The sequence below is a fragment of the Oncorhynchus keta genome, chromosome 1, assembly GCF_023373465.1.
Source record: "Oncorhynchus keta strain PuntledgeMale-10-30-2019 chromosome 1, Oket_V2, whole genome shotgun sequence".
NCBI classification, from domain to species: Eukaryota; Metazoa; Chordata; class Actinopteri; order Salmoniformes; family Salmonidae; genus Oncorhynchus; species Oncorhynchus keta.
In genome coordinates this window covers 67,825,145-67,851,454 of record NC_068421.1, presented here as the reverse complement: position 1 = coordinate 67,851,454, position 26,310 = coordinate 67,825,145, and the positions used below count along the sequence as shown (strand labels likewise).

Genomic DNA, 26,310 nt, shown 5'->3' with positions numbered 1-26,310 from the left:
GTTTTACAGTGGCTAGCATCACTATCTCCATTGTCATCTCAGACAGTCAAAAAGCTTCAAGTTCCATTCCAGGCTTTACTCACAGGGTTAGTTGAGCCTTAAAAAATGTTGGCTGACTAACAGTGTGATTCTCTGTGACCTTTGCCGCCCCTCCAGGCCTTTCCTCCATACCCAGGACATGTACTTTGTCTTCGTCCAGTTGCTGTCCAGCGGCTCTGCCTGGTTCGCAATCATCATCATCATCATCACCTGCCTTTTCCCTGACATCATCAAGAAGGTGTTCTACAGGCACCTCCAGCCCACCAGCACCCAGAAGTCTCAGGTAGGACAGAGGGGGAGGGGTGGGCGGTTTGTTGCTAACCCACAGGACACCCTCACAGCAACGTTTGTGGTAACAGACTATACACTGACAGGAAACGCATGACACTCGCACCACAGCATGGCTTTTCACCTCACAGACAACACAAGAACAACAATTCACTGTGCAACTGACAAAGGCACGCTCAAAACAACAGGTTCTCTGTTCCAGCTCTAAACCTACTGTAGCGTGTCTGTGTGTCTGCTAGGTGGGAGAGCTAGACTGTAGATGCCAGATGGTAGGAGCATGTTACTCAACATGAACACAGTTGTTTTTGTTTTTAAACAGCCTCCTCAAACAGACTTTTCAACTGTTCTGTTTTTGTGGTCACAATTTCCTCTTTGCTTAAAAGGTTGACATTGTTATGCCCTGTTTTTTTGTTTGTTTATACGTATTGGCCTTTTTTGCATCAAATAGTTGTTCAGTCAAAAATTCTAGCATCCCCACTTTGTAAAGTCCTGCTCGGTGGTTCTTAGAAGATAAAAAGCTCTTTCTTTCTCAGGCTTGAGTCTCATGTCCTGTCTCTGTGATAAAGGCACCTTTCTTCCTTTCTCTGGCTGGTGTGTGTGTGTGTGTGTGTGTGTGTGTGTGTGTGTGTGTGTGTGTGTGTGTACGCACATGTGTATGTTTGTCTTCTTCCCTCCTAACTGACTGTCTGTGTGTTCCACCCTTCCCTCTGCTCTGTAGATGTACTCCAACCGAGTCGCTATAAGTGACGACTTCATCGCTCTGCAGCCTCTCTCCAGAGCCAAGAATCAGCTGGGCAAAATTAGGTAGAGTAGGAGGGCTGTGCTGCCTAATAAGTCTTGTCTGCATGCAGAGGACAAACTAACTAACCAGCATTCTAGGGAAGAGGAAATGGGGGTAAAAAAAAGAGAGGAAATTATACGTCTAAGGCACTTTGTTATGCACCCCTGCATGTTGGCCCTAGGAAAGCCTCTATCAAGTGTGCGCCACTTCAGGTTAGCATAGAAGGACCAGTGCTCTCTGCATTGGGCAAAGCAGCCCCTCACTGCAGCATGGTGCAGCAGCCCTAATATAAAGCTCCAGCCATAACGACATGTGGAGCACAGCTTGAGTCTGTGTGCTGCTGCTAATACAGTAACTCTGAGGCACAAAATTATAGTTAGCAAGAACTTCAAAGCTTCTGGCTGGTGAATGCTATTTCCATAGGAGTTTATTCACTATCTCAAGATCATATTCTGGACAGCATGCTCTCAAACAGTAGCATTCGTTTCTTAAGATATGCACAATGAGCAGAGAAAATGATGACCACTCCATCCAAAAGCAAGTGATCAATTTCCTAATTGGATTGACTTGTTTACGGAATAATTGATCATCCAAATTCTAAATTAATTCCTCAGTCATCCAGATAGTTGATCAATTTACATAATTGAAAGTACACTGAAATGAATAAACTGGCTCATTGGTTCTTTCCAGTCTCCTAATTAAAAGCTGTGTGTACACATTGTTTTGGACACACATTGATCAGTAACTGCTATATGGCCATCCTCGTACCTCCAATGGATGTGGGAGTAGTTTTTGTGCTCATTCATCTTGTTCTCTCCTGTTTCCTTCTGTCCGGGAGACTTAATGGGTTGTTTTGTGCTTCCAGATGGAAGAGGATAAGAGTTCAGTCAGCTCAGAATATGACTCTGCTGAAAGCTGTAGCCGAGGGGAGGACAATTGGCAACTGCTAGCTGCTTCTCCTCCCCCCGCCCAAGGCCCAGCCCTATGCTCCCCATGGTAGTAGTCCTACTCCTTCCCTGGCCCAGCCAGGCGTCTGTGTGTGTGGGTCCTCCCCTGAACTACCATTGTCCACCCATCCCCATATAGACCAGAGCCATCCCTCCTAGAGACTTTAGCTGGGATCCTATCAGGGCATGATCACCCTGGGTGGTGGGAGAATGCTGGCACGTTTGTTTAACTGTCCTCTCGATGTCGTCCCCGTTCGTTCTCCTGTCTGTCTGGATACTACAGCATTCTGCCCTGTGTGATAACAAAACCCAACCTCAATTAATCATGATTTGTGTCATTGATCACCTTTCTGTCTGTGTATGTAAGCAATAATGTTTATGCATGTTTTATTTGCCCAAATGCCTTTAAACCAGCAAAAGATTGAAGCTCATTGTTTCAAACAAACCATATTTTTCATTTCAATATGTAATAATCCTACCAGCATATGGCAAAATGATTGTTCTGTCATTTTTTTTCTTTGGCTTGTTCTTTAGATTAAATGTATTTTTTTGTTTGTTCTTATTTGGTGTTCCCTGTCATTTAACTTTCATATACCTCATCCCTGACTTAATTTAATCAAATCAATGGCAAGGTTACTATTTCACCTCATTAATAACAAAGATTATGATTGTCAATAGATCAAATGTATCTCATTGTATTTCACATGAATGTTACCAATATCACCTTAGTCGAACTCCTATCTATTCCTGATTTAGTATTTTTGGTCTGTTTTTGGTGGGTTCTACATGTTATTGATGGCTTCTATGTTGTTGATGGGTCTAGCTAGCTGACAATTGTGTAGTTCTGTGTGACTGGTATGATTTTCCTGTTTGTGCTAACACAAGGTGTTAATTTACAGGGGCGGTAAATCACGTAGGAAATGATTGGGGGGCAGCTGATTTAAACTAACTGTCCAGTGAAAATGTAACTTTTAAAAGTTCATCTGTTAACTCCTACCCAAATAATGTTGTTGACTCGTCCTGTTCTCATATTTGTGGCCAAAGCATGCATTTCAGAGAAAAAAACCCACTCTTTACTTGTATCTCAAACAGACTGTTTCAAAGGTATTGCTATTTCCTCATAGAGGATGATGTCATGTATTTTGGCCAAGATGGCTCATTGGCTAAGTTGGCCGATCAGCTTTTTACTTGTCATGAGTATTTGTATTGACCAGTATACGCCCACACCATTCAAATATAGAAAAACAGCTTTTTTAACACACTTAAATAATTTTCCTTCCAAAATTATTTTTAAAAATGGGAATGAATTAATATTGTAATTTAATTATAGGTCATATTTCATAAATGTGGAATCACTGGACAGCTACTTTAACTGTCAATCATCACCACCTCCAACCATGTTAGAGGGATTCCCTAGCGACAGGTCAAGGTGGAAACATGAAGGATTTTTGTGTAATTGGCCTTGTACAGTGTTGATGATGAGAAGAATATATATCACCTGAACTTGCTTGCCAGTTTTTCATACAGTTATGATTCGGAGGACAGTGTGTAATGTAAGATACAGTAGAATGATACATTCATGACAATGTAGCCTAATACCTATTTGGTTTAGTCTTCTTACCACTGTTTCTGCTGCTGTTGCAAATATGCAGTAGTTTCTGAGTGGTGGGGAGAGGGGGGAATTGAGCGTTGTAACCCCAAACCAGTGTCGATAGTCTTGGGATGTGTTCAGGTCTGCCTCTGCAGCAGTGCTCTGCGCAATGAGTGCTTACTCAGGAAAATGAAGAGTTTGCTGTAAGAGATCAGAGCAGTCTATGAAGCGACTTTCCTACACTTAAGGCAATGCATTTTAAATGCGCAAAATTCTCTGCCTTCGCCATTCATTTGCATCTGTAGATTGTCTTTTGTTTGCGAGTGAATCGCCATTATATATCATTATGTGGAACTGAGCCGACTTATTTTTAAGCACACGTTACTGACATAACTCTGTAACTACTGTGTGATTTGATTACATGGACAGGCTTGCCTTGGCAAATACTGCATTGTTTATCACTTTTAAATGTATTGATTCAAGTCTTTATTTGATTGATTTTCACCTCCCCAGCTTTACTGTGTATATTTGTGTCTGACACCTTGTACATCACCCACCCTTATTGTTGTGAAGAGCTCAGAATCCCCAACACCCCCTCCTTGCTCCCTCGACTGTTGCCTTCTGGATAGTGGTTTGACCTTTTTATGTGCTGATTGTAATATTCTCTTGTGCTCTGCCACCTATCATCTCCCCTCCCTCTGCAGCTTATTGAGACCAACTACCAGGGCATCGGCTGCGTGGACTCCATGTGCTGCTACTCGGAGGGGGAGAATGGGTGCACCCGGCTGGGCCGGATGGTGGAGCAAGTAATGGGCCGCTGCGACCCTGCCTGCGCTAACAGGTGTGACCCCATGCTCTGTAGCCTCTACTGCTGCAGGCGCATCTCCTACAAGCTGGAGCATGACGAGCCCACTGCTCCCCAGGAGTAGCCGAATAGAGGGAGGTCCTAGCCTAGTAGAGCGAGGTAGACTAGACTACGGTCTTACTGGTAGGACAGGCACCCCAGTGACAGCCAAAGGTTTTGTATGGAGGGAGACTAGTATCAGGATCCTGGATCTAAAATGACCATTAATGGAGACTTGTTTATCTTATATACTATGATCAGCTTCATGGGGTTCTTATGGTCTATTCTTCTTCCATATTCAGTGTGACAACGTGCTCACCAATGTAGCCATGTGTCTATGTAATCCGATCTGTCCTTCCAAGTCTGTACTCTTATGGATTTCTTTTTAAATCTTCTTTCACTCGTGGGCTTTTTGTAACCTATCTTTGTGGCTGATCGACCTTGTCGTCTTCTGAAGTTTAGTGCTTCTTTGAACTTTTTCAAAGCCTGCCGAGTCAGTGTGTTGCAGTGTAGGCTAAGCCCAGGTTCAGAGTCCAAGTCGCTATTGATCTACAACAATGTATTTATGCTGAAAGATCTTTTCAAGAGAATGCTACTCGAGGTATATTTATTGGATCATTATTAAAGCATTCTCGTTCTGCATTTTACCTGGACTCCTGGTCTTGGACTTGCCAAAGTCTGTTTATACGGTATGTGTTTATCTATGGAGAATGACTGCATGATGCCAGTGTCGCTTTCTCGGCCCCTCCATTGTCTGCCCACACATGTACTCTACTCCCTCACTGTCCCAACACTGTAAGGTGAGGCGAGCACTGGGAAAGAAAAGGATCTAAGTTAAACTGAGACTTGTTCTGGCCTTAATGCTAAGATACTGCCACTGCAAAGGGGCAGAAAGAGACCCTGCCATGGGAGGTATATATCAGCCCTACTTTACTGTACCCTGTAATATCACCGAGTGATGATGCTTGTGTTTTGACATGCTGCAGTGTTTGGTGTCTGTGTGCCACAGCTGAAACACTGGGACCACACTCCCTGACATAAAGATACTGGAAAACTGTCATCTCAATAGGAGTGTTTTTGCTATATATTTTATACAGTTAAGTACTTGAAGCCTTATAAGTGCTTTTGAGAGGAAGAGAACTCTTGTTGCATGGGACCGCCTTTGGTATTTTGTATGCTGAGTAACCAGACGTTGTTGTTGTGTGTGTGTGTGTGTGTGTCCCATGATCTTTTCTATAATGTCACTCCTCCTCTTGCTTTGCTGCACTTTGTCTGAACCTCTCGTCGTTGCCACTGTCTAAAATCTAGATAATATTCAACTTCCCCCATCGAAGTTATTTATATGCTGCTGTTATCACCTTGACGTCACTATTCAATCTAATATTCTGCTGCTTGCCTTGTTCTCTGTTCTGTTAGATGGCCATAGACAATGGACTAATAGCTTGATATCAAGAGGGAGTGTCACTAGACAATTCACACCAACATACACATTTATCAAGAAATACTTATTTTTGAAATTACACCGCACCATGTGCTTAAACGGTTGTCTTTGTCTGAAAGACGTAATCCACATAGCACGTATAGGGTGTTGTTGATACTTTTCATCCAAAGATAAAATAATGGGTATAGTTTAATGATGAATGAGATTCTACAGGAATATTGTTGAGAAGTGGTGAGTCTCTATGTCCCCTGGTGGCGGTGTTGGCTTATACAGGCTATGAAAGATGGGGGGAGGCCTTGTGCCTTTCTTGAAGGTAAGAGTTGAGCTTTCTTTTCAAGGGCTATTAGATAAATGTTTTTTTTTTACTATAGATATGCACATATATATTTAAGTTGTTTTAGATATTATGCCTATTTTTGTATAAGCAGTATATGCTCAGTCTAAATTAGTTCATATATAGTACAGCCAAGAAATGAGCTTCATATTATAAAAATAAACAGTATTTAGAATACCTGGTTATGCATAGGATGTATTATTCATACAATGACATTATGCAGATAGAGAAGGGAGACGTTGACTGTTTGTGTTCAAGTCATCCATGTTAAATCATCCTGTACTAACCCTCACTGTACGCACCTTATTCTCTCCTCTTTTTGGTTTGAATTTGTTTGCTTGTGCTGCTCCCTCTGTAGGTTGAAGTGTAGTGTAGGAGACCGGGTTGGGAGGCAGTGGAAGATGAGCAGGATGACAGGGCTTCAGATCCAAGGCAGGGCCTCCTCATATCAATACAGATAAGGTCAACCACTCCTGTGCCATGACATCCCCTTACTGTACCATGTAATGGCACAATGGCCATCCATCCAACAGTAAATTAAGGATCTTTAGGCAGGTCAGAGACAGACAGAAGCACTCAAGGCAGGTTTTCAGCTTAGTCCTCTCCCACCGCCACTCCTCACTCCTCTGTCGTTGATGCTTTTAGATCGAGGAGCAACTCGGACCCCTTCTATTCCAACGACCGGAGCATCTTGACGCTCTCCCCCATGGAGGCCACTCATTGCTAAGGTAGCAGAGAGCAGTTGTCCCGCCAGGTGCCCCGTCCCGCCCTGCCCCATGGCCAAACAGAGGGACTACTCACTGCACGGCCCAGGGCTGACCACCTCAGTGGACAGTCAGACTATATCTCAAGAGAAGAACGTTGAAAGCCATGAGGCTCTGCACCACCACTTTCAGAGATGCTGCATTTGCCTCTGTTCTGTTCCTGTAAATAATAAAAGGGAATCAGACCAAAGAAGGATTTGTCAGACTTAAGTGAAAAAAAACCTTGGTCTACTACTTTGCGCCTGTAGGTTAGTGCTGCTCCTGCTTCACCACCTGACTATCTGAAAGGTCTGCCGCCTTTCCTGAGGAAATTAGGTGGACCTTTTTAAAGCCATACCTTCCATTTTTACTACCTGTTTTTCAAGGTATGAAAATGTGAAAGCAGTTTGGTCAGGACTCTGGTATTTAAAAAAATAAATACATTTAAAAAATAAAAATCCCTGAAATGCCTTTTCTGCTCAGATTTGTTAGCGTTGTGTTTGTTCTGAAATGTCGACAGGAGAATGTCCCTATAATAGTTTCGTATGAGAGATGTTGTTCCACCAATACAGTGCCTTTTGAGAAGTAACTTGGTCCCCCAAAAAATTGTCACCTAATTTTAACATTTTGTCATAAAAAGCATATGTTCAACTTATTAAAATAAAAAACGTTTTCCCATCAAGAGGTTAAAATAAAGAAATTACTATAGTAAGTGCCGAATAAAGTATCGGGGGGAGGGCAATTGAATGCAGGCTTCACACACGCACATACAGTTGGGCAAAAAAGTATTTAGTCAGCCTCCAATTGTGCAAGTTCTCCCACTTAAAAAGATGAGGCCTGTAATTTTCATCATAGGTAAACTTCAACTATGACAGACAAAATGACAAAAAAAATCCAGAAAATCACATTGTATGATTTGTTTATTAATTTATTTGCAAATTATGGTGGAAAATAAGTATTTGGTCAATAACAAAAGTTTCCACCATAATTTGCAAATAAATTCATACAGAATATACATAAAAAAAAAACAACATTTCTAGCCTCTACAGATAACAGGGTTGATGTGTTCTTCTCACCACAAAACACCAGATAATGGCCCCCCAAAAATAAAGGAACGGTTTCACCGTATTAAAGGGAAAATTCACTCAAACTTTTTTATTTGAATGAATCACTGATAACGTAAAATAAATTATTTTCAGAAATGCAAAGCAACTAAATAAGTAGGGCTTTACAATGATGGTAAAACTTGGGAGAAATATTCAGGTTAAGTGGGTTAAAATCATCTTAGAGGGTGCAGAGGGACATGTCAAAATGCTTACTTTTGGTCTTTAAGTCTTTATTGAATTTTCCATGTGGTCTATATTAAAGGGCACTTCATTTAATATTACAGGCTTTAGAATTTAATATTGGTGCACAATTTCTTAGAATATCAAAAGGTCACAAAAGGTACTCTTTTCGTGGAACAACCCAGATATGAAATAATAGCTGCCAAGATGACATAAAATAGCTTTCAAATCTAGTTGTTTTCAAAGCCACATTGTTTTTGTTTGCCTTTCACTAATCATTGCCTATCATTTGAATCATGTTTTTATTTAATTTGTCTTTTCCCCCCTCTTACTAACCACTTGTTAATGTTTGTATTTATTTCCATCATATTACTGGTAATAGGGCAGGCGAGAGAACCTCACGGACTGAATGCAACTGCTTTTGCTCTCTGTATTCTCTTTAGCTTTTGGGGCCTTTTAGCCCACAATAATGGAAATGTCTGAGTCAAGAGGGTCATTGAGCCAACCATTTTAAACTTGCTAACAATGACAGTGACATTATGCACATCAGCATACATATTTATTCGAATATTGCCGAGATACATAATCATGGGATTTTATATGGTTACTATTTTTAGCCGTTACATACCTCTCAGTAGCTTGAAATGGGAGACACTTGTCCAAGAAGTCAGTGGAGCTTGATATTTATTTGCATGGTACCAATATTCGTAATTATATCTGGCACTATTATTGATCATGGTCAGCATTGGTCATATCTGATGGATTGTACTTGTTTGCTACTCAGTTTTGATATAAATGCAGCATCTTGTTCAGATTGTCACATTTCAATTTCAATCAATTTATGAAGGCAATATGGATACATCTCTACAAGGACACTGATGTGAAGTCAGCTGTTTGTTTTTCTTGATCATGTTCATTGAAGAAAAAAGGTATGTTATTGTACTCCTGTCAGTGAAATGGTTGATGTTTAAAGCAAATTCTATTTATGGAATAAATGTTTTTAAAAAGCAATTAACTTTTGTCCTTTCCAGCAGAATGTGTATGCAACAAATGTTCACACACACTACTTGACCATTCAATAGCACTAGCATAGTGTCGTGTCTTTGGCTATGCCGGATTATGTGATATGACTTGCTATTCTATAAAATAATTTCTCCGTAATTAATATTACCCAATTGAGCTAATCATGTAAATGTAATTAGCTAGAGTCGGGCACCACAAAATAATATTTATAGAGCTGTTATCTTCCAAATACTAGTAATATTTTACATCCATAGCAGTCGATATCAATCGTCAACTCAGTCTCATCTGAAAGTTGTAAATTGTTGAATCCGCAATACAAGTGTTTATTTACTAAATACCTAACTAATCACACAATTCACAACTTGATTACAAATTACGTCAAAGAAAAACATCCCTAGCGGGCGGAACAGATGACAACTTGTTACAGAAAGGAAAAGGGGATGGGTTGAGTGAAAGAGCGGGAGACTGAGGAACAAAGGGGAAAAAGCTGTGCTATCGTAAATACAGTATCTTATCTATTCTAAATTACCACCCATTTGAAAAAGGAAAATGCAATAAATATTTACTCTGAGCTGCACTTCAGTAGGTTGGTGGTAGATGGAAGAGCGTGTTGCCAGAGTCCTCTGGTTGTCAAATGGCTGTTGTAGTAACATTGTGTGGTAGACGGGATACTCTTGTCTGTTCCTTCCTAACCTGCTGTTGCTAACTCAACGGCTAGGAGGTATCACTTCTGTAGTGAATAAGAGTTCAAAGTTCATACCATTCGCAACCAAAGCTCACGCTGATGTTGGCTTCATTCTGTAGTTCTGAACCATTCTGACATAGGACCGTCGTCAAGGCTTTATAGGAAGGGAGAAGAGGGCGTGTTTTATCGCACATGTCCCTTCAGAGGCGGGCCACTGATTGAGCAGCCCTATCTTATGAAAAGCTAAAATCACAATTTCATGTGAATCCGATAACTGTAGACTTTCCACTGTAGTTTCATCTTATCATTGAGAATGTCTGCTGACAACCGAACTGACATTAAGTACCACCGCATATGTTCAATTGTTCGGTTCACCCCCCTCACCTACTGATGTTCCCAGAATCTCTTAACCAAAGGTTTAAATGTAGGGTAGAGGAAACAGGAGGAAGAGGTATTTATGACTGTCAAATCTATCCCCCAGGCCAACGTCATGCCAATTAGTAATATACCTCTATACAGCTACAAAAAAGACAGGATATTGAGTTTCTCTATGAAATTATCTTTTAGAAAAATTTAATTTGGGAACACATCAATAACAATCAGGCTCACTATTGAATGGATGACAGCACACAGGTTAGCAGACATAACTTACCACAAACAAGTTGTCAGGAGTGTGTGCTTGGGGGGATTCAACACTTTATAACCCTGACTGATTTCAGCACCAACCTTCTCTCAAATTGGTTGTTTAATGATAGGTCATCTCTTCCATGGTATTAGTTTTATGGACTAAAGTAACCAATACAAGTTAGGCCTGTAAGGGGAGGCAGTTATCGGTGAATAACCCTTATTGTAATTTCACATCCTGGATTGAATCTGAATCATATGAGATGTAGCTAGGCTCCCACAATGTTGCCCTAGGTCTGGGATTTCCAAGACTAAAATGTAGCCTGAGTGCCAATCTGTTTGTGATATGCCAAGTTGACAAGGAGTACAAACAGATCTGGGACCAGGCTATAGAAGATGTGGCAGCATGTACAAAACTGAAGCTAGAAGAAAATTGCCTGGCTGCCCAAATGCGACGCCATGCCCTCGATCTGAGTAACTCCCCAAATAGAAATCCATTCTAGACCATCTAATTGGTCCCAGAAACTGATGGTAAAGTGGCATTTTGAAAATTATGATTGGTTAGAAAAGAACCAATCACTGACTTTTTTTTTTTTTTACATCACCCTTCATTTTGACAACACCACAAACGACTTCAAAGATGGCAGTCTGCAAAGAGAACTGCACAAAAGCCAGACTTCTACACAGCCATCAGAAAATTTGGATTAGAAGAAAAACCTAAGCAAATATACCAGTATTGTTAAATATCGACACATTTCTGCCACAAAACATGAAGGCAATTTTCTGGCAACTGTACAGTGTTCCCTTAGGATTGTACATTTGATTTCTACAGTAACTTAGTCTCAAAGTTCACAAATAAATATTCACACATGAGGATAAGATTATTCTTCCTCAGCGGCCTCCTCAAACTCTACCAGGGCTGCGTGTCGGTTGGCCTGGGAGCCATCCTTGAAAAACACCTTCTTGATGACTCCAGCTTTGGGTGCTCGGATGATGTGCTGCAGAAAGAGAGAATACTCTGAGGACCCATAGTTCATTTAGAGCCCAATGTGAGTGATAAGTGGGTGGCTACAGAGTTAGAAAAGTCCATGTGTGTGTGTAGTATTGGGAGTGGAATCCTCCCAGTGCCTGAAATGTCAGCTCACCTCCATTTTCATGGCATTCATCACCATCAAGGAGTCTCCCATCTGCACGGTGTCTCCTGCCTTCACCAGCACCTGGAATAAAGATGAGATCATATTAAGGATCTTCCCTATCAATTCTAAATGGCCCTGTTAATGTTAGGACAAAGAGTCCGTGTGGCCACATTCTGTTTTTCCATTGCAACTGACATTTATCAATTGGCACGTCTGAACGATTCACACCATGTCATCAACAGGAGGTATAGATTAAATCATTTTCCGACATTTGCCGCTAAGTGAGCTAATGAGAGATATCCCATGAATCAGCATGCCTGACCATCTGGCAGCAAACCACATCCCACAGCAACATATTAAAGATCAGTCAGAGTGGCTGGGTCAGCTTTTATAGACAGATACATTATGGCGGTGAGAGAGACAGCAATGAGAAGAGATCTGTAATTTATTACCTTCTCAATGGTCCCAGTCATGGGTGCCACAGCTCCTCCCTGTGCTCCTGTGCTCACACCAGCCAGGAACTTGGGCACTGGAATGCTCACCTCTGCACTACCCTCCTGATGGGGAGGAGAGGGTGGCTTAGAGGACCTAAGGTACCCTGATATTTTACATTTAAGTCATTTAGCAGACGCTCTTATCCAGAGCGACTTACAAATTGGTGCATTCACCTTATGACATCCAGTGGAACAGCCACTTTACAATAGTGCATCTAAATCTTTTAGGGGGGTGAGAAGGATTACTTATCCTATCCTAGGTATTCCTTAAAGAGGTGGGGTTTCAGGTGTCTCCGGAAGGTGGTGATTGACTCCGCTGTCCTGGCGTCGTGAGGGAGTTTGTTCCACCATTGGGGGGCCAGAGCAGCGAACAGTTTTGACTGGGCTGAGCGGGAACTGTACTTCCTCAGTGGTAGGGAGGCGAGCAGGCCAGAGGTGGATGAACGCAGTGCCCTTGTTTGGGTGTAGGGCCTGATCAGAGCCTGGAGGTACTGAGGTGCCGTTCCCCTCACAGCTCCGTAGGCAAGCACCATGGTCTTGTAGCGGATGCGAGCTTCCACGCTTGGATATGGAGAACGCTTGGATATGGAGAACATGTGTTCCAGAGGAGGGGACTCACCATAGAGAAGAGGTGTACTGTGTTATCCAGGATGACCAGTTTGGGCCGGGACTTCACCCCGTTCACAGAGCAGTGCAGGAATGATGTCTGTCCCTCTGTCTCCACCTCCACCTCCCCTGACACCTGGAACACTTCCCCTCCAATCTGAGGAAGGAGACAAAACACATCAGCCGCAGGAAATCATGTTTGGGTATGTTCAACCTTTTCCATTAGACATTTTACAACACTCAGCACCCACAGAACATGTACCTCCATAGAGTAGGTCCCATCTGGATTATATGTAACCGTTAATTCCACTTCTGCACAGAAAAAAAAAGCATTTCACAGAACTTTAACAGTCTTTTTTCTCTGCCACTTGATTCATGGAAGACTTGCCTTCATAAAAAATGCATATGATGTGTCCTGTTCAAATTACTTTATGTATGAATAACTTTTCCGACATAAATTCCATGTCACAAGTAAACAAAAAGCAGATTAACAGTACTTAAAGGACAAAAAGTACTTTTTTCTCTGTATTCAATCAATATTTTCAGCAACAGTGAAACATGAGGATGAGAGAGACTAACTTTGCCATAAGGACTGCTGAATGTTTCATTATAGTGAGGAGATGGTATTAAGATGGGTTCACTTATAGTCTGGACGGAATCAGACACACTAATCAATGTCATTCGTGAGGTCTAGGAGAAACAAGAATGAGGTCTAGGAGGCCTGGCTGGGCTCCTCATCAACATAAGACTGAGTGAAGAGCATTTCAATCAAACCAAAGTCTACTGGCTGCTTCCTCTGAGCTATTGAAGGAGGTTTGGACTCACTAGTTTCACCCAGCTGGAGCGTCATATTCCTACTATATAGGATGTTCACCCTCCTGCCGTTACTGGAGGCAAAAGGAGAGAAGGGATCTGCGACAGGAGAAAAGAACAGACAGTTTAAGGTATCCTCCAACAGACAACAGCACTTTTTCAGGCAGTTGTTGTATAGTTCTCAGCGATCTGTAGACAGGCCTGTGTTGTTATTCCTCACCGTTGGACTGGTCTCTGAAGGTTCGAGTGCTGGCCCAGGGCAGCCTGACACAGTGTGGCCCTGGAGGGAGGGCTGGGCTTGGGGAACAGCTGCTCATAGTGCTGGGGGATGAAGCTGGTGGTCACATTCCCTGCCTCAAACTCTGGGTGGCCAGACAGACTCAGCAGGAAGTCAATATTGGTGTTGAGGCCTACAATCTGCCGGGATCAGTGGTCAATCAATCATCAGTTCCGACACAGAAATACTCAGTGGGATGTGCCCAGTATGTTTATAATGTTAATACTCTTACGTTGTACTGACGTAAGCAGTATCTGAGCTTCCTCAGAGCAGCAGAGCGGTCCTCTCCCCACACCACCAGTTTAGCGATCATGGGGTCATAGTGGGCTGACACTTCATCTCCTGAGAGCAGAGACAGGTACATAATCATGTGGATATATCAACTAGAGGTTGACCGATTAACCGGCATGGCTGATTAATTAGGGCCGATTTCAAGTTTTCATAACAATCGGTAATTGGCATTTTTGGCTGCCGATTACATTGCATTCCATGAGGAAACTGTGTGGCAGGCTGACCACCTGTTACGCGAGTGCAGCAAGGAGCCAAGGTAAGTTGCTAGCTAGCATTAAACTTCTCTTATAAAAACAATCAATCTTCACATAATCACTAGTTAACTACACATGGTTGATGATATTACTAGGTTAACTAGCTTGTCCTGCGTTGCATTAATTTATCATCGAATCACTGCCTACTTCGCCAAACGGAGAATGATTTAAGCGCATTCTCGGAAAAAACACAATTGTTGTACCTAACCATAAATATCAATGCCTTTCTTAAAATCAATACACAGAAGTATATATTTTTAAAACCTGCATATTTAGTTAAAATAAATTAATATTTGCAGACAATATTAATTAACTAGGGAAATTGTGTCACTTCTCTTGCGTTCATTGCACGCAGAGTCAGGGTATATGCAAAAGTTTGGGCCGCCTGGCTCGTTGCAAACTAATTTGCCAGAATTTTACATAATTATGACATAACATTGAAGGTTGTGCAATGTAACAGCAATATTTAGACTTAGGGTTGCTGCCCGTTTGATAAAATACGTAACGGTTCCGTATTTCTCTGAAAGAAAAAACGTTTTGTTTTTGAAATTATAGTTTCCGGATTTGACCATATTAATGACCAACGGCTCGCATTTCTGTGTTTATTATATTATAATTAAGTCTGATTCAATAGAGCCGTCTGACTGAGCGTTTGCCAGCAGCTCTTAGCAATGCTTGCTTCACAGCGCTGTTTATGACTTCAAGCCTATCAACTCCTGATATTAGGCTGGCAATATTAGAGTGCCTATTAGAACATCCAATAGTCAAAGGTATATGAAATACTAATGGTATAGAGAGAAATAGTTGACGCGTCATAATTCCTATAATAACTACAACCTAAAGCTTCTTAACTGGGAATATTGAACCACTAGCTTTCATATGTTCTCATGTTCTGAGCAAGGAACTTAAACGTTAGCTTTTTTACATGGCACATTGCACTTTTACCTTCTCCAACACTATGTTTTGTATTATTTAAACCAAATTGAGCATGTTTCATTTTTTATTTATGTATTACATTAAGTTAAAATAAGTGTTCATTGAGTATTGTTGTAATTGTCATTATTACAAATATATATATATATATATATAAAAATAACAATATTGTCTGATTAATCGGTATCTGCTTTTTTTTGGTCCTCCAATAATCGGTATCGGTATCAGTGTTGAAAAGTCATAATCGGTCGACCTCTAATATCAACAGTACTGTCTGACAGCTGTGTTAAATAGGTGTAAGTAGGTCCAGGTGAACTGGGTGTACTGTACCTTCCCTGACGCCTGTCTCGATGCGTGTGCACTCGTCTGCCAGGGGTGTAGACAGATGAAGGAGGGGTCCTGCCCCAGGGAGGAAGTCGTTGTTGGGGTCCTCAGCGTATATCCTGGCCTCAAACGAATGGCCCATCAGTTCTATCTCCTCCTGCAGGAGGGGCAGCCTCTCACCTGCAGCCACCTGAGAGACAAGTGAGAAGAGTACACAAACGTCAGGGTGGTGCGTTTACAAATTGTTAACCAAATCTATATTCAGATTGAAATCCTGCTATCTCTGGGATCTCTAAAAGAGCTAATAAATACACTCAACATATTACAACACATTGATGTCCCCAACAACCCCCTTCTGTTGGCATTCATCTCCCTCTTTCTTCCTTACCCTGAGCTGCCACTCCACCAGGTCAGTACCAGTGATCATCTCAGACACAGGGTGCTCCACCTGCAGACGCGTGTTCATCTCCATGAAGAAGAAGTTGTGCTGTGCATCCATGATGAACTCCACAGTGCCTGCATATAGACAGGGACATACATGTGGTTGTTACACCAGTGCACAGGATGGCGCAAAGCAAACAGGTGTTACAACAGAATATTTTTTTTCACACCCTTTAGTGGGCGAGTGTTCAATGCCCCCCAAAAAAACAATGGAAATTGAGGACTCTGCATCTCAGCATGCAAATATTAATTATTTGTGTAAGGTTTGAGGTCAATTCTCTGTTCACCTGCTCCCACATAGTTGACGGCTTTGGCTGCTCTCACGGCTGCCTCACCCAGTTTCCGCCTCACGTCCTTGCTAATTCCAGGCTGCAAGCACAGGTGCAAACACAAAAACACTACAAATCATTAACACACACATACAGTCACACAGACTAGGGAGTGCAAAACACAGTGCATCAAGCCTCCTATCCAGCAGACAGCCATTCACACAGGAAACCAAGACATGTTGTAGTGCTGAGAGCAAAATTATGGAGGTAGCTGTATCATAGCACTTACACCTGGTGCTTCCTCAATGATCTTCTGGTGCCTTCTCTGCACGCTGCAATCCCTCTCAAACAGGTAGACAGCATTTCCATGCTGGTCCCCAAAAACCTGGACCTCCACATGTCTGGTGAGTGAAGGAAGATCTGTCACAACATCTAAACAGGGGTGTAGTCTGAACCTTAAACATAAATAGATACAGAGTGTCTTCTACATACCTGGGGTCCTCTACAAATTTCTCCACTAGCATGACATCATCATTGAAGGACTTGCGAGCCTCTCGTCTCGCAGACTCAAGCTGCTCATGGAAGTCTTCAGCGGTGTGTGCAATGCGCATTCCCTAGATAAACCAATCACAACCGTAGGAGCCTTAAGACACAAACACTATCATTCCATGAAACAATCCTTTCTGTGTGTGCATCTTACTTACTTTACCACCCCCGCCACGCACAGCCTTTATCATCACTGGGTAGCCTATCCTGACAGCCTCAGCTTGGAGCTTCTCATCCGATTGGTCCTCTCCGTGGTAACCCTCGATGATAGGAACACCCGCAGCTGACATTATGTATTTTGATGTACTAGGAAAAATAAATCGATTTCTAAGATGTAACTTTTGAATAACTAGTATTCAAATCAGACTTACAACATACAACACTGAAGAGTGACTTTAAAGAGAAGTCATTCATTGGCCACGCCCACCACATCCCCCTCACTAACTTCACAACTGCTGCTAAAAAATATCCTAGGGGACACTGTCATTTAAAAGGTAGATACAGCAAAATAAAGTTCCCACAAGCAGCCCCGCAGATATTGAGATGAGCGAGATGCAACACAGTCACACAGTATCTGTGCATGTTCACAGGTTTGCTTCACACTGTTACAGCGTGGTATCCATGGCACCAACACAGCAGAGACGTTGTGCCTCGCGCTTCAACACTCTTAGTTGAGGAAATTGACCCACTATGCCATTTACTTTCTGCATCTATGTCATATCGCTGAGTCTACCTTTAACTATACCTTTTGATACCCATGTCTCTGATAGCAGATGATGGAGGGCCAATAAAGATGATACCCTCCTGTTTGCATGCCTCAGCAAACTCTGTGTTCTCTGACAGGAAGCCATATCCTGGGTGGACAGCCTATAACAAAAACACCATTCATAAACGTATTCGTCAGATATAGTCTGAATTGTGACTTTGAGAAACTGGGGATTTGCATAATGAATGAGTACTGTAAATACAATACTGCACTTGACAACATACATGTGATCCAGACCTCTTGGCAACCTCCATGACTTTCTCCATGGACAAGTAACTCTGCTGGGATGCGGCTGGCCCAATGTTATAGGCCTCATCTGCCTAAGAAACATGAGAAGCCCCATAAATACAGCTGCATCTACAAACTTATACTGACAGAGGGGTCAAAGTTTCAACCTTTAGCCTTGACATACCATGGCCACATGCATGGAATGACGATCTGCATCACTGCACTGTATACTGCCACAGAGCGCACACCCATCTTCTTTGCTGTTCGCATCACACGGCAGGCGATTTCTCCTCTGTTGGCAATGAGGACTTTTTCTATCCTGCCTTGCCCTAGAGGGAAAGAGTGATGATGTAAAGCATACTAATCGAGACAACTACAATGCTTCCTCTGCAGTTCAATCTACATGGCGATTAATAACTTCACAAAGAGATATTCAATATTGCTCCATGTTACTTACCAATTGAGGCAAACCGCACAAATCCTTTGGTCCATATCAATTTCCTAAAATGAGATAATAAAAGAACACTGCAGGACACGGACCTTGATGGTTGAAAAGGTCATGTAAAGAGAGCACCTTGTTACAGCTGTTTACATCAATGAATGGCTTTCAAGGGCATGCTAACTGTACCATGTACTGAAGAGCAGTTTGTTTGTCCACAGCTGGCTAACACTCGTATTCATAATGATCATTGCTCAAAGATGATAACTAGTTGATATAGAACTAAATGCATTAAATTAACTGCCCATCGCTTTGGAAACAAAACATTTAACAGTTCAACTGGTTAACTACCTAGCTGTTATGCTAAGTTAGCCAGCCAGCTACCTTTATTTAACCAGAATCGGTGGATAATTTTTAAGAAGGGTAAGTAGTCTAGTTAGCCATGTTGACACACACAACATATGGCTTAATCGTTTTGGCCAACATGTGCTAGGGTTGTTTAACCATTTTAACACTAACGTTAGCTAGCGTCAAGAAGCAAACGAGCTACAATCTTGCGCGTTGGGTTTGCTGACTAGCTAGCTAGCCAACTGTCTTGACAGAAAACTATCGACATCTTCTAATCTTAGCAGTTTATTTATTCAAAATAGCTAACATGCAGTTATCGTAAACGTAACACAACATATGACACGCATTATCGACTTACTGTTGAAATATTCTTAAACCCTGTAGGGTTTGAACATTCAGGACAGAAGCCATGTGAAACAGTCAATAGCTGGCTAACGCGTTAGCTGAATAAGAGTTTGCCTTTCAAATATATTATTTCGATTTACCATTTAAAATGTAGCTGGTTAAGATACTGCACTTTACAATACGTATTATCAACTAAAGTTGATCGGTGGAAATGGTATTATATGAAACTATAGGCCGAAACATGCTTAGTTTGGTGAAAATCGCTACAAAGTGACGTAAACGACTAAATTCAATTTGCTGCGTGCTTCTCTCTTGTGGACGCGTAGGATGATCAACCAATAGAAAATGCCGAGACAGAGGCCGGGCAGAGAGGAAGAGGCAAAGCAAGACGTTTTACCAAATCAAAGCAACATTTTATTGGTCACATGCACATGGTTAGCAGAAGTTAATGCGAGTGTAGCGAAATGCTTGTGCTTCTAGTTCCGATCATGCAGTAATATTTAACAAGTAATCTAACAATTTCACAACAACTACCTTATACACACAAGTGTAAAGGAATTCATAGAAATAAGTACATACAAATATATGAATGAGCGATGGCCGAATGTCATAGGCAAGATGCAGTAGATGGTATAGAGTACAGTATATACATATGGGATGAGTAATGTAGGGTATGTAACCATTATAAAGTGCCATTGTTTAAAGTGACTAGTGATACATGTATTACATCCAATTTTGTATTATTAAAGTGGCTAGAGATTTGAGTCAGTATGTTGGCAGCAGCAACTCAATGTTAGTGATGGCTGTTTAACAGTTGGATGGCCTTGAGATAGAAGCTGTTTTTCAGTCTCGGTCCCCACTTTAATGCACCTGTACTGACCTCGCCTTCTGGATGATAGCGGGGTGAACAGGCAGTGGCTCGGGTGGTGGTTGTCCTTGATGATCTTTTTGGCCTTCTTGTGACATCGGGTGGTGTCGGTGTCCTGGAGGCCAGGTAGTTTGCCCCTGGTGATGCAGACCTCACTACCCTCTGGAGAGCCTTACGGTTATGGGCGGGGCAGTTGCCGTACCAGGCGGTGATACAGCCCGACAGGATGCTTTCGATTGTGCATCTGTAAAAGTTTGTTAGTGTTTTTGGTGACAAGCCAAATTTCTTCAGCCTCCTGAGGTTGAAGAGGTGCTGCGCCTTCTTCACCATGCTGTCTGGGTGGGTGGACCATTTCAGTTTGTCTGTGATGTGTACGCCGAGGAACTTAACTTTCCACCCTCTTCACTACTGTCCCGTCGATGTGGATAGTGGGGTGCTCCCTCTGCTGTTTCCTGAAGTCCACGATCATCTTTGTTTTGTTGACATTGAGTTTGAGGTTATTTTCCTGACATCAAACTCCGAGGGCCCTCACCTCCTCCCTGTAGGCCGTCTCGTCGTTGTTGGTAATCAAGTTTACCACTGTAGTGCCACAGATAGAACAACGTTAGTTACGACACATATTTGGTTTGTCCACAAAAAATAAGCACACAAAGTGAGGCATTTTTGTATGGAGGTCAATGAGCGTGTCGAATTTGGACAACTAAAAAAAGTAATTGCTAATTTACTACGTGAGGCTTATTTGATATAATAGAAGTTTCGTAATGGTTAGGTTGTTACTCATGTACTGATTGATATAAGTGGACGCACGGGGCATTTCATCAATCAATATTTCAGAGTTGCGCCTGTTGTTATACATAGATAGAGAACTCATCATGGATATAACCCGTTTTAAAATGGACATTGCCGTTTAGGGCTTGCACCATTTTAAAGTAGTCAACTGGGTTGGGGATTCCTATTAGTTAAGGGCAATCAGCTAAATGTTGATGAAGGAAATTACCTAATTTAAAACGGAGATAGCCTCAATGGCACTACCGATGCTGTCACAGACACCTTTAATGGTACAGATTCAAAGATGAGTCTTCTATCTCTATGGTCTGTTGGTCACATGCATATCTGCCCTCTCATTGACTAAAATGATCCCACCTGATCTAGCCTCCTCCCGCCTGACTTCCATTTTTGAGGACATGTATTTTTCCATTGTTAGATCAGTAAATCGGCTATCTTTTCAATATTGTAAAGAATATTGTAAAGTTACAATATAATAGCTAATCTTGGGGCGTGGTGATCCAATAAGGAGAGGTCACAGTGTTGACACTTTGGAAGTACATTTGTTTGAGAGGTTCCAGACATCATTTCCACCATCTTGCAGAACAGCCACAATCAGGGGTGGGCTTGGTTGGCCCAGGCCTACCCACTGGGGAGACAGGTCCACCCAATCAGTGACATATGCGCATTGAGGAATATGTCACTGTGCTTCTATGGCTAACAGTATAGCTTCCGTTCCTCTCCCCTACCTGGGCTTGAACCAGGGACCCTCTGTACACATCAACAACTGACACCCACAAAGCATCGTTAACCATCACGCCACAAAAGCCACGGCCCTTGCAGAGCAAGGGGAACAACTACTTCAGGTCTCAGAGCGATTTGACGTCACCCGATTGAAACGCTATTAGCGCGCACCACCGCTAACTAGCTAGCCATTTCACATCGGTTACATATGCACCATGCTACTGCCTATTTAATTTGTTCATTTAGCAAACAATTTAGCTCATAACCCAGGGCCTTTATCTCAGTCAGTATATTTGAGCTTTAATTAGCTTAAAAAATGCTAAATGTTTATCTCGACCTCATTGCAAAATGTGTAGAATAGCAAGAGATTAGCTATAAAACTGCACATGTTCCTGTCTGCCCCATGGCAAAATTTGAAGAGAGGAATTGCAGTAAATCAGCTTTAGAACGGAAATATTTTCTCTCATTTTTTATGGCAGGATGTGTAGAATTACAGGAAGTTCGCTTATTTTTTAAATAATAATGATGATTCTTTTGCAGGCCCACCCTCCAACAAATTTCTGGCTACGCTACTGTTACAGAATTAGCTCTTTTTGGACAGTGTGTTTTTATAATAAAGCATGCAAGAAATCTATACTTATATGTGAACTTGAAAATAATACATTTCAATCGTGCTGGTTAAAGCCACACTTTTAATAAGGGAATATGAGCACTCTTTAAACAAAATATAATTTCCCCAAAAAAATATAATTAGCATGCATCATGATTCAATTTGCTGACCATATTGGCTGATTATGATTGTAAACTTACAGAGTGTTTTCCTAGAAGTATTAACCACATTCACATATTTTTACTGTAATAATATTATTTCTATTTTATTTGCAAACAGAATTAAATATTAAAAAACAACAATAAAAAGGTTCATATTGAGTCATGGATAAAAATACTAAAAAGCATCTAGGAAATACAAAACATGGCTATAAAAAGCATTCATGTTATGTTTGCATGAAGTCTTCTCAGATCCTGTCATAGCCAGCTTGTCTACGATTGTTCCAGATGATCAGGAAGGTCAGGACAGCAATCAGGAGGAGTCCCACAACCGTGGCACCAATAATGATGGGGAAGATCCTCTTGTTGAAGTCAGCCCAGCACTCAACCTCTGAAATGCCATAGGGGGGACAAAAAAAATACATATATTGTTTATGAAACTTGAAAGGGAAAGAAAATCCTGCAATTTCAACAACTCAAAGACCAGCATTAGCTTCCTGAAACTAGCTTCTTAAATACTGGTTCAAAAAAGACAAAATACCATTTCCCTAATACTCCAAAGGAATCACTTGAGGTCTGATCTCACTGACGTATAATACATGGAATAATAATTGTCCTACTTATAATAACCTAACATGCAAATGAGACAGAAAGAGACCTAGGCTGTAACTATGACCCAGTAGACTGGAATGACTTGCTTGAAACCTTTCAGAGCTACTTGATGGCAACCAAACATAGACAGATGCAATTCAATATATTGAACAACACATATTTTACTCCACATAGACTGCATTTACTTGATAATAAGATAACTGACACATGTCTTAGATGTAAGATAAATACAGGAGATTTACTGCATATGTTGGAGTTTTCCCTTCCTAGATCATTTAAAAAATATATATCAGCAAAATGTACTTCAAAATGACCCCAGGATGTGGTTAACTTTTTTTGCAAGTTTTTTAAAACTTTGTAAAGTAAATGTAATGTAAAAATAGAAGCACAGTATTGATTTTGTTTTGACTGATTCTGTTACATTTTACAATATTTTTTAAAATAATAGTATTTAATCTGGATCTTAACACTTGGATAATTGTTTCTGAGGGGCCAAAACGGTAAAACATTACCGTTACAATATTACATTTAAAAGAGCATTATACCATAAATATGCTTACAGAAAAATAATAAACAGAAGGCTTTCGTAAATCATGAATGAAAAGGTCCACAAAATGTAAAAATCGACATACCCTCTCCAAACTTCCCATTGGTGAGTTTGAAGGCTTGGAACTGAAGAGGCCCAAGCTTCACTCGAAGGTTTTCAGCCAGATGAAACTCGGTCTGAGAATTACACTTGAGGCTGTGGTCAGCAGCAGTTGGGAACAGCTTTTCATGTTCTATCACCCCAGGATAGTTTTTATTTCCTAATGGTGAAAGAATATGCTCAGCCTTGTTTTTCTAACAATGAAAAATCAGTTGAAAAATATCCATGCATTTTTTTTCAAATAATGTGTCTAGTTGTGAGATCATGTTGGTCAACTCACCTTTGCTTGGTGCCAAATTAGCTCTGACCTTTGACACATAGGATATGTTCCCTTCCTGTGGGAGGAAAAATAGTTAATGATGTGCATTAAATAAATAAATCATTGTTTTTATTATAAGCCAAACATGCAAATCATCATGCAAATGCATTTGAATGAGTTTGCTTCTGCTCAGAGCCATATATAGATATAATGTATTGCTCTGCTTCTGATCGTTATATGGAACAGTTGTGGTCAACCTGTGATTATTCTTAGTTATCATCTCAGAGTCGGAGAGGAAAAAACTTGACCAGTTATAAGGTGATGGATGTGGTCATATGCATTAGACATCATGTGTGGCATGAGAAGATGGAAGTTTCTGAATTTGTACCTTTGCAAAGGTGAGATCCAGATAGCCTCCCTCTCCTACAATAGCCAGGGAAAGAACGGCCTCTTTTTGACCACATCTACCCGTAGCGAGGGTGGTGGAAGGGTCTAAGTTGAAATAGGAAGCTTTCTGAAAAAGGATCAACATACCATTGGATTGGAAAAGGACAAAAGCAATATCAAACAAGTGATGATGTAGGAACAAGTAATTATTGTTATAGATTTAGAGCTACTTAATAATATAGTATCATAATGAGTGTACGGTTGAACTCATGACCAAACATAGTAATGTGTATGAGAATGGCCGTTTTCTTTCCTTCACAATTTAGGTGACAAACCACATGATGTCTCACCCCTGATAAAGAAGTGCTGAAACACAAACAAAAAGTGCTGAGAAAGTGATTGTCCCTACCTTCTTCTCAATAACTATGTACTCCACTCCCATGGAGACCTTGATGCATGGCTTGCCTGCGGTGTCATTCAGCACATAGTTTCCGGTGACAGGAGTGGTCTCTTTGGGCTGAAGAACAGGGAGGCTTGATTGCTCGGTGGGCTCAGGGTTGTTTAGGCCAGACTCATCTGTGGTGATGATGGTCTGGTCCAATGCAGCAGTCATAAGGCTGTTTCCTGTGAAACGGTGTAGTGTGTGAAGTGTGAAGTGAAACAGTTTACAGAAACCATAAACCCAGGGCAACATTCACATGCACAATTACAGATCCCCCTTAGGTTCATCTTATTTTTTACAATAAAATTAAATAAATAATTGTAAAAATGTTTTGAAGTAGCCATGATTATGTCTGTAAAATGTCATGCAATTTTACCTGCAATGATTTAGACTTTTTAAGAGTACACTTCTACTCTTTTCTAACATTATCTAAGAATCAAATTCAGATTCAAATGGCCTGCAGTATCAACTTATATCAGACTACCACTACCACCGAATAGATTAGACATTATTAGACATTATTAGATAGAGGTGCATGCAACTCACCCATTATGATCGCAACCAGTAGAACAAGTATTGTTTCACGATGCATGTTTTTTCTGAGTTTGTCTGTCATCTTCTGTGTTCAGTTGAGTATTTGTGTTGTGACCAAATGTATGAGGTGTGATATGGGGAATTCATCTCCAGACGACCAAAACGCCTTGTTCAAGAGATGAGTGCCTTCAGGGGGAGGGGCAAAGAGGGTTTTATTTTTAAATGATTTATGAGCTATCTTTAAATGGCTGATATACCCTATATGATGTGACTAACTTTACCTTGTGCTGTTGCAGGTCAGATATCTTGTTATTTGTGTCTACTCAACTCTTTATCTAAAAAGATAGCGTTAAAGTAGGTTGGTTCAAAGGACATGTTGATTGAGCAGTTTCTATGACAATTACTTGTTTGAATTAATCCTGAGTTACAGGCTTTAGCCTCTAAATTGAAAATATGAGGAACATTTTTTCTATTGGTTTATCAAAGATTGTATTTGTATCATACCTGGACCATGATGCCTTTATACACTGATTCTATGATTGGTTCATGTTTATTGCACCGGAGCTGTGGTTGGATTCTGGGAATGGCTGCGCTGCTGGGGAAATCAAACTGTGTGTTAGCAGGCATTGGATGCATTTAGGGTCAAAGGTAGGGAGGGACAAAGTATCTCCTAAAATACACATTACTGCAGCAATGTGTCAATGCAAGTCAGGATTCATTTTGGATTGACAAACTGACAAGCATTTTTGGAAAGGGTCATGTTCACTCATCCAAGTACTTTATAATGGGAGAGAGGTTGTCCTATTGCCTTCCATTTACATCTTAATAACACAGACTTCTACTATTGTATTACCTTCTGACACACACTAATACTAAAGTAATATGTATGTTTACTTTAGAGATAAATCATTTGTTTTGGTTAGACCAAAAAGTTTTGATAAAGTCATGAAGTTTATTTATTACAGGAAATTAATTTGTGATGTTTCATTTGACCAGCACATTCACAGAGACGTTCAAGGTTTTATTCCATAAATTATAGAGGAGACAGGACAATAAACCCTCCCCAGGCAGTTGACTCCTTGATAGATCTTTTGAGATGGGTAACGAAAACAAACTGGTGTCACAACAAGTGACTGTAGAAGGATAATA

At 41.0% G+C, this 26,310-nt stretch overlaps 3 protein-coding genes across 6 annotated transcripts in view; 1 reads left to right on the top strand and 2 right to left on the bottom strand.

The window, feature by feature from the left end:
- The window catches only part of LOC118391557 (phospholipid-transporting ATPase IF-like), a 42,853-nt gene extending 33,548 nt beyond the window's left edge, over positions 1-9,305 (top strand). Inside the window, exons 28-31 of one of the 4 annotated variants that reach the window (XM_052458452.1) lie at positions 157-322; positions 1,974-2,104; positions 4,351-4,487; positions 6,911-9,305. In XM_052458452.1, the coding sequence (XP_052314412.1) occupies positions 157-322; positions 1,974-2,104; positions 4,351-4,456 (403 nt within the window). In that variant the 3' untranslated portion in view covers positions 4,457-4,487; positions 6,911-9,305. Of the gene's footprint in view, positions 1-156; positions 323-1,045; positions 1,132-1,973; positions 2,105-4,350; positions 4,488-6,910 lie in introns of those variants that run through there. The other 3 variants (XM_035783064.2, XM_035783074.2, XM_035783057.2) reach the window with 3 other exon arrangements.
- Positions 9,306-10,558: 1,253 nt separating this feature from the next.
- On the bottom strand, positions 10,559-19,466 carry LOC118391532 (methylcrotonoyl-CoA carboxylase subunit alpha, mitochondrial-like). Its single transcript, XM_035783025.2, is given in 21 exon segments — positions 10,559-11,624; positions 11,772-11,843; positions 12,215-12,319; positions 12,876-13,019; positions 13,125-13,174; positions 13,688-13,774; positions 13,896-13,927; positions 13,929-14,092; positions 14,185-14,294; positions 15,761-15,944; positions 16,143-16,270; positions 16,483-16,564; positions 16,754-16,865; positions 16,957-17,078; positions 17,169-17,316; positions 17,756-17,877; positions 18,001-18,096; positions 18,189-18,227; positions 18,230-18,333; positions 18,462-18,505; positions 19,150-19,466. Coding segments are annotated over 21 exon segments (2,115 nt in total). The 5' UTR covers positions 19,203-19,466; the 3' UTR covers positions 10,559-11,507.
- A 2,721-nt stretch (positions 19,467-22,187) lies between these two features.
- On the bottom strand, positions 22,188-25,340 carry LOC118391549 (lysosome-associated membrane glycoprotein 3-like). The gene is made up of 6 exons (XM_035783046.2): positions 25,174-25,340; positions 24,595-24,809; positions 24,187-24,312; positions 23,820-23,874; positions 23,526-23,699; positions 22,188-22,672 (listed from the first exon to the last, which is right to left on the bottom strand). The coding sequence occupies exons 1-6, from the start codon at positions 25,241-25,243 to the stop codon at positions 22,530-22,532; spliced, it is 783 nt and encodes a 260-aa protein (XP_035638939.1). The 5' UTR covers positions 25,244-25,340; the 3' UTR covers positions 22,188-22,529.
- Positions 25,341-26,310: the final 970 nt, after the last annotated feature.

Excerpts from the sequence above, each read along its gene's own strand:
- LOC118391549 (XM_035783046.2), bottom strand. The coding sequence starts at position 25,243 with ATGACAGACAAACTCAGAAAAAACATGCATCGTGAAACAATACTTGTT. Across the intron at positions 24,313-24,594 it reads ACATAGTTATTGAGAAGAAG|AAAGCTTCCTATTTCAACTT; the intron begins GTAGGGACAATC and ends ATCCTTTTTCAG. Across the intron at positions 23,700-23,819 it reads TAATTTGGCACCAAGCAAAG|GAAATAAAAACTATCCTGGG; the intron begins GTGAGTTGACCA and ends TTTCACCATTAG.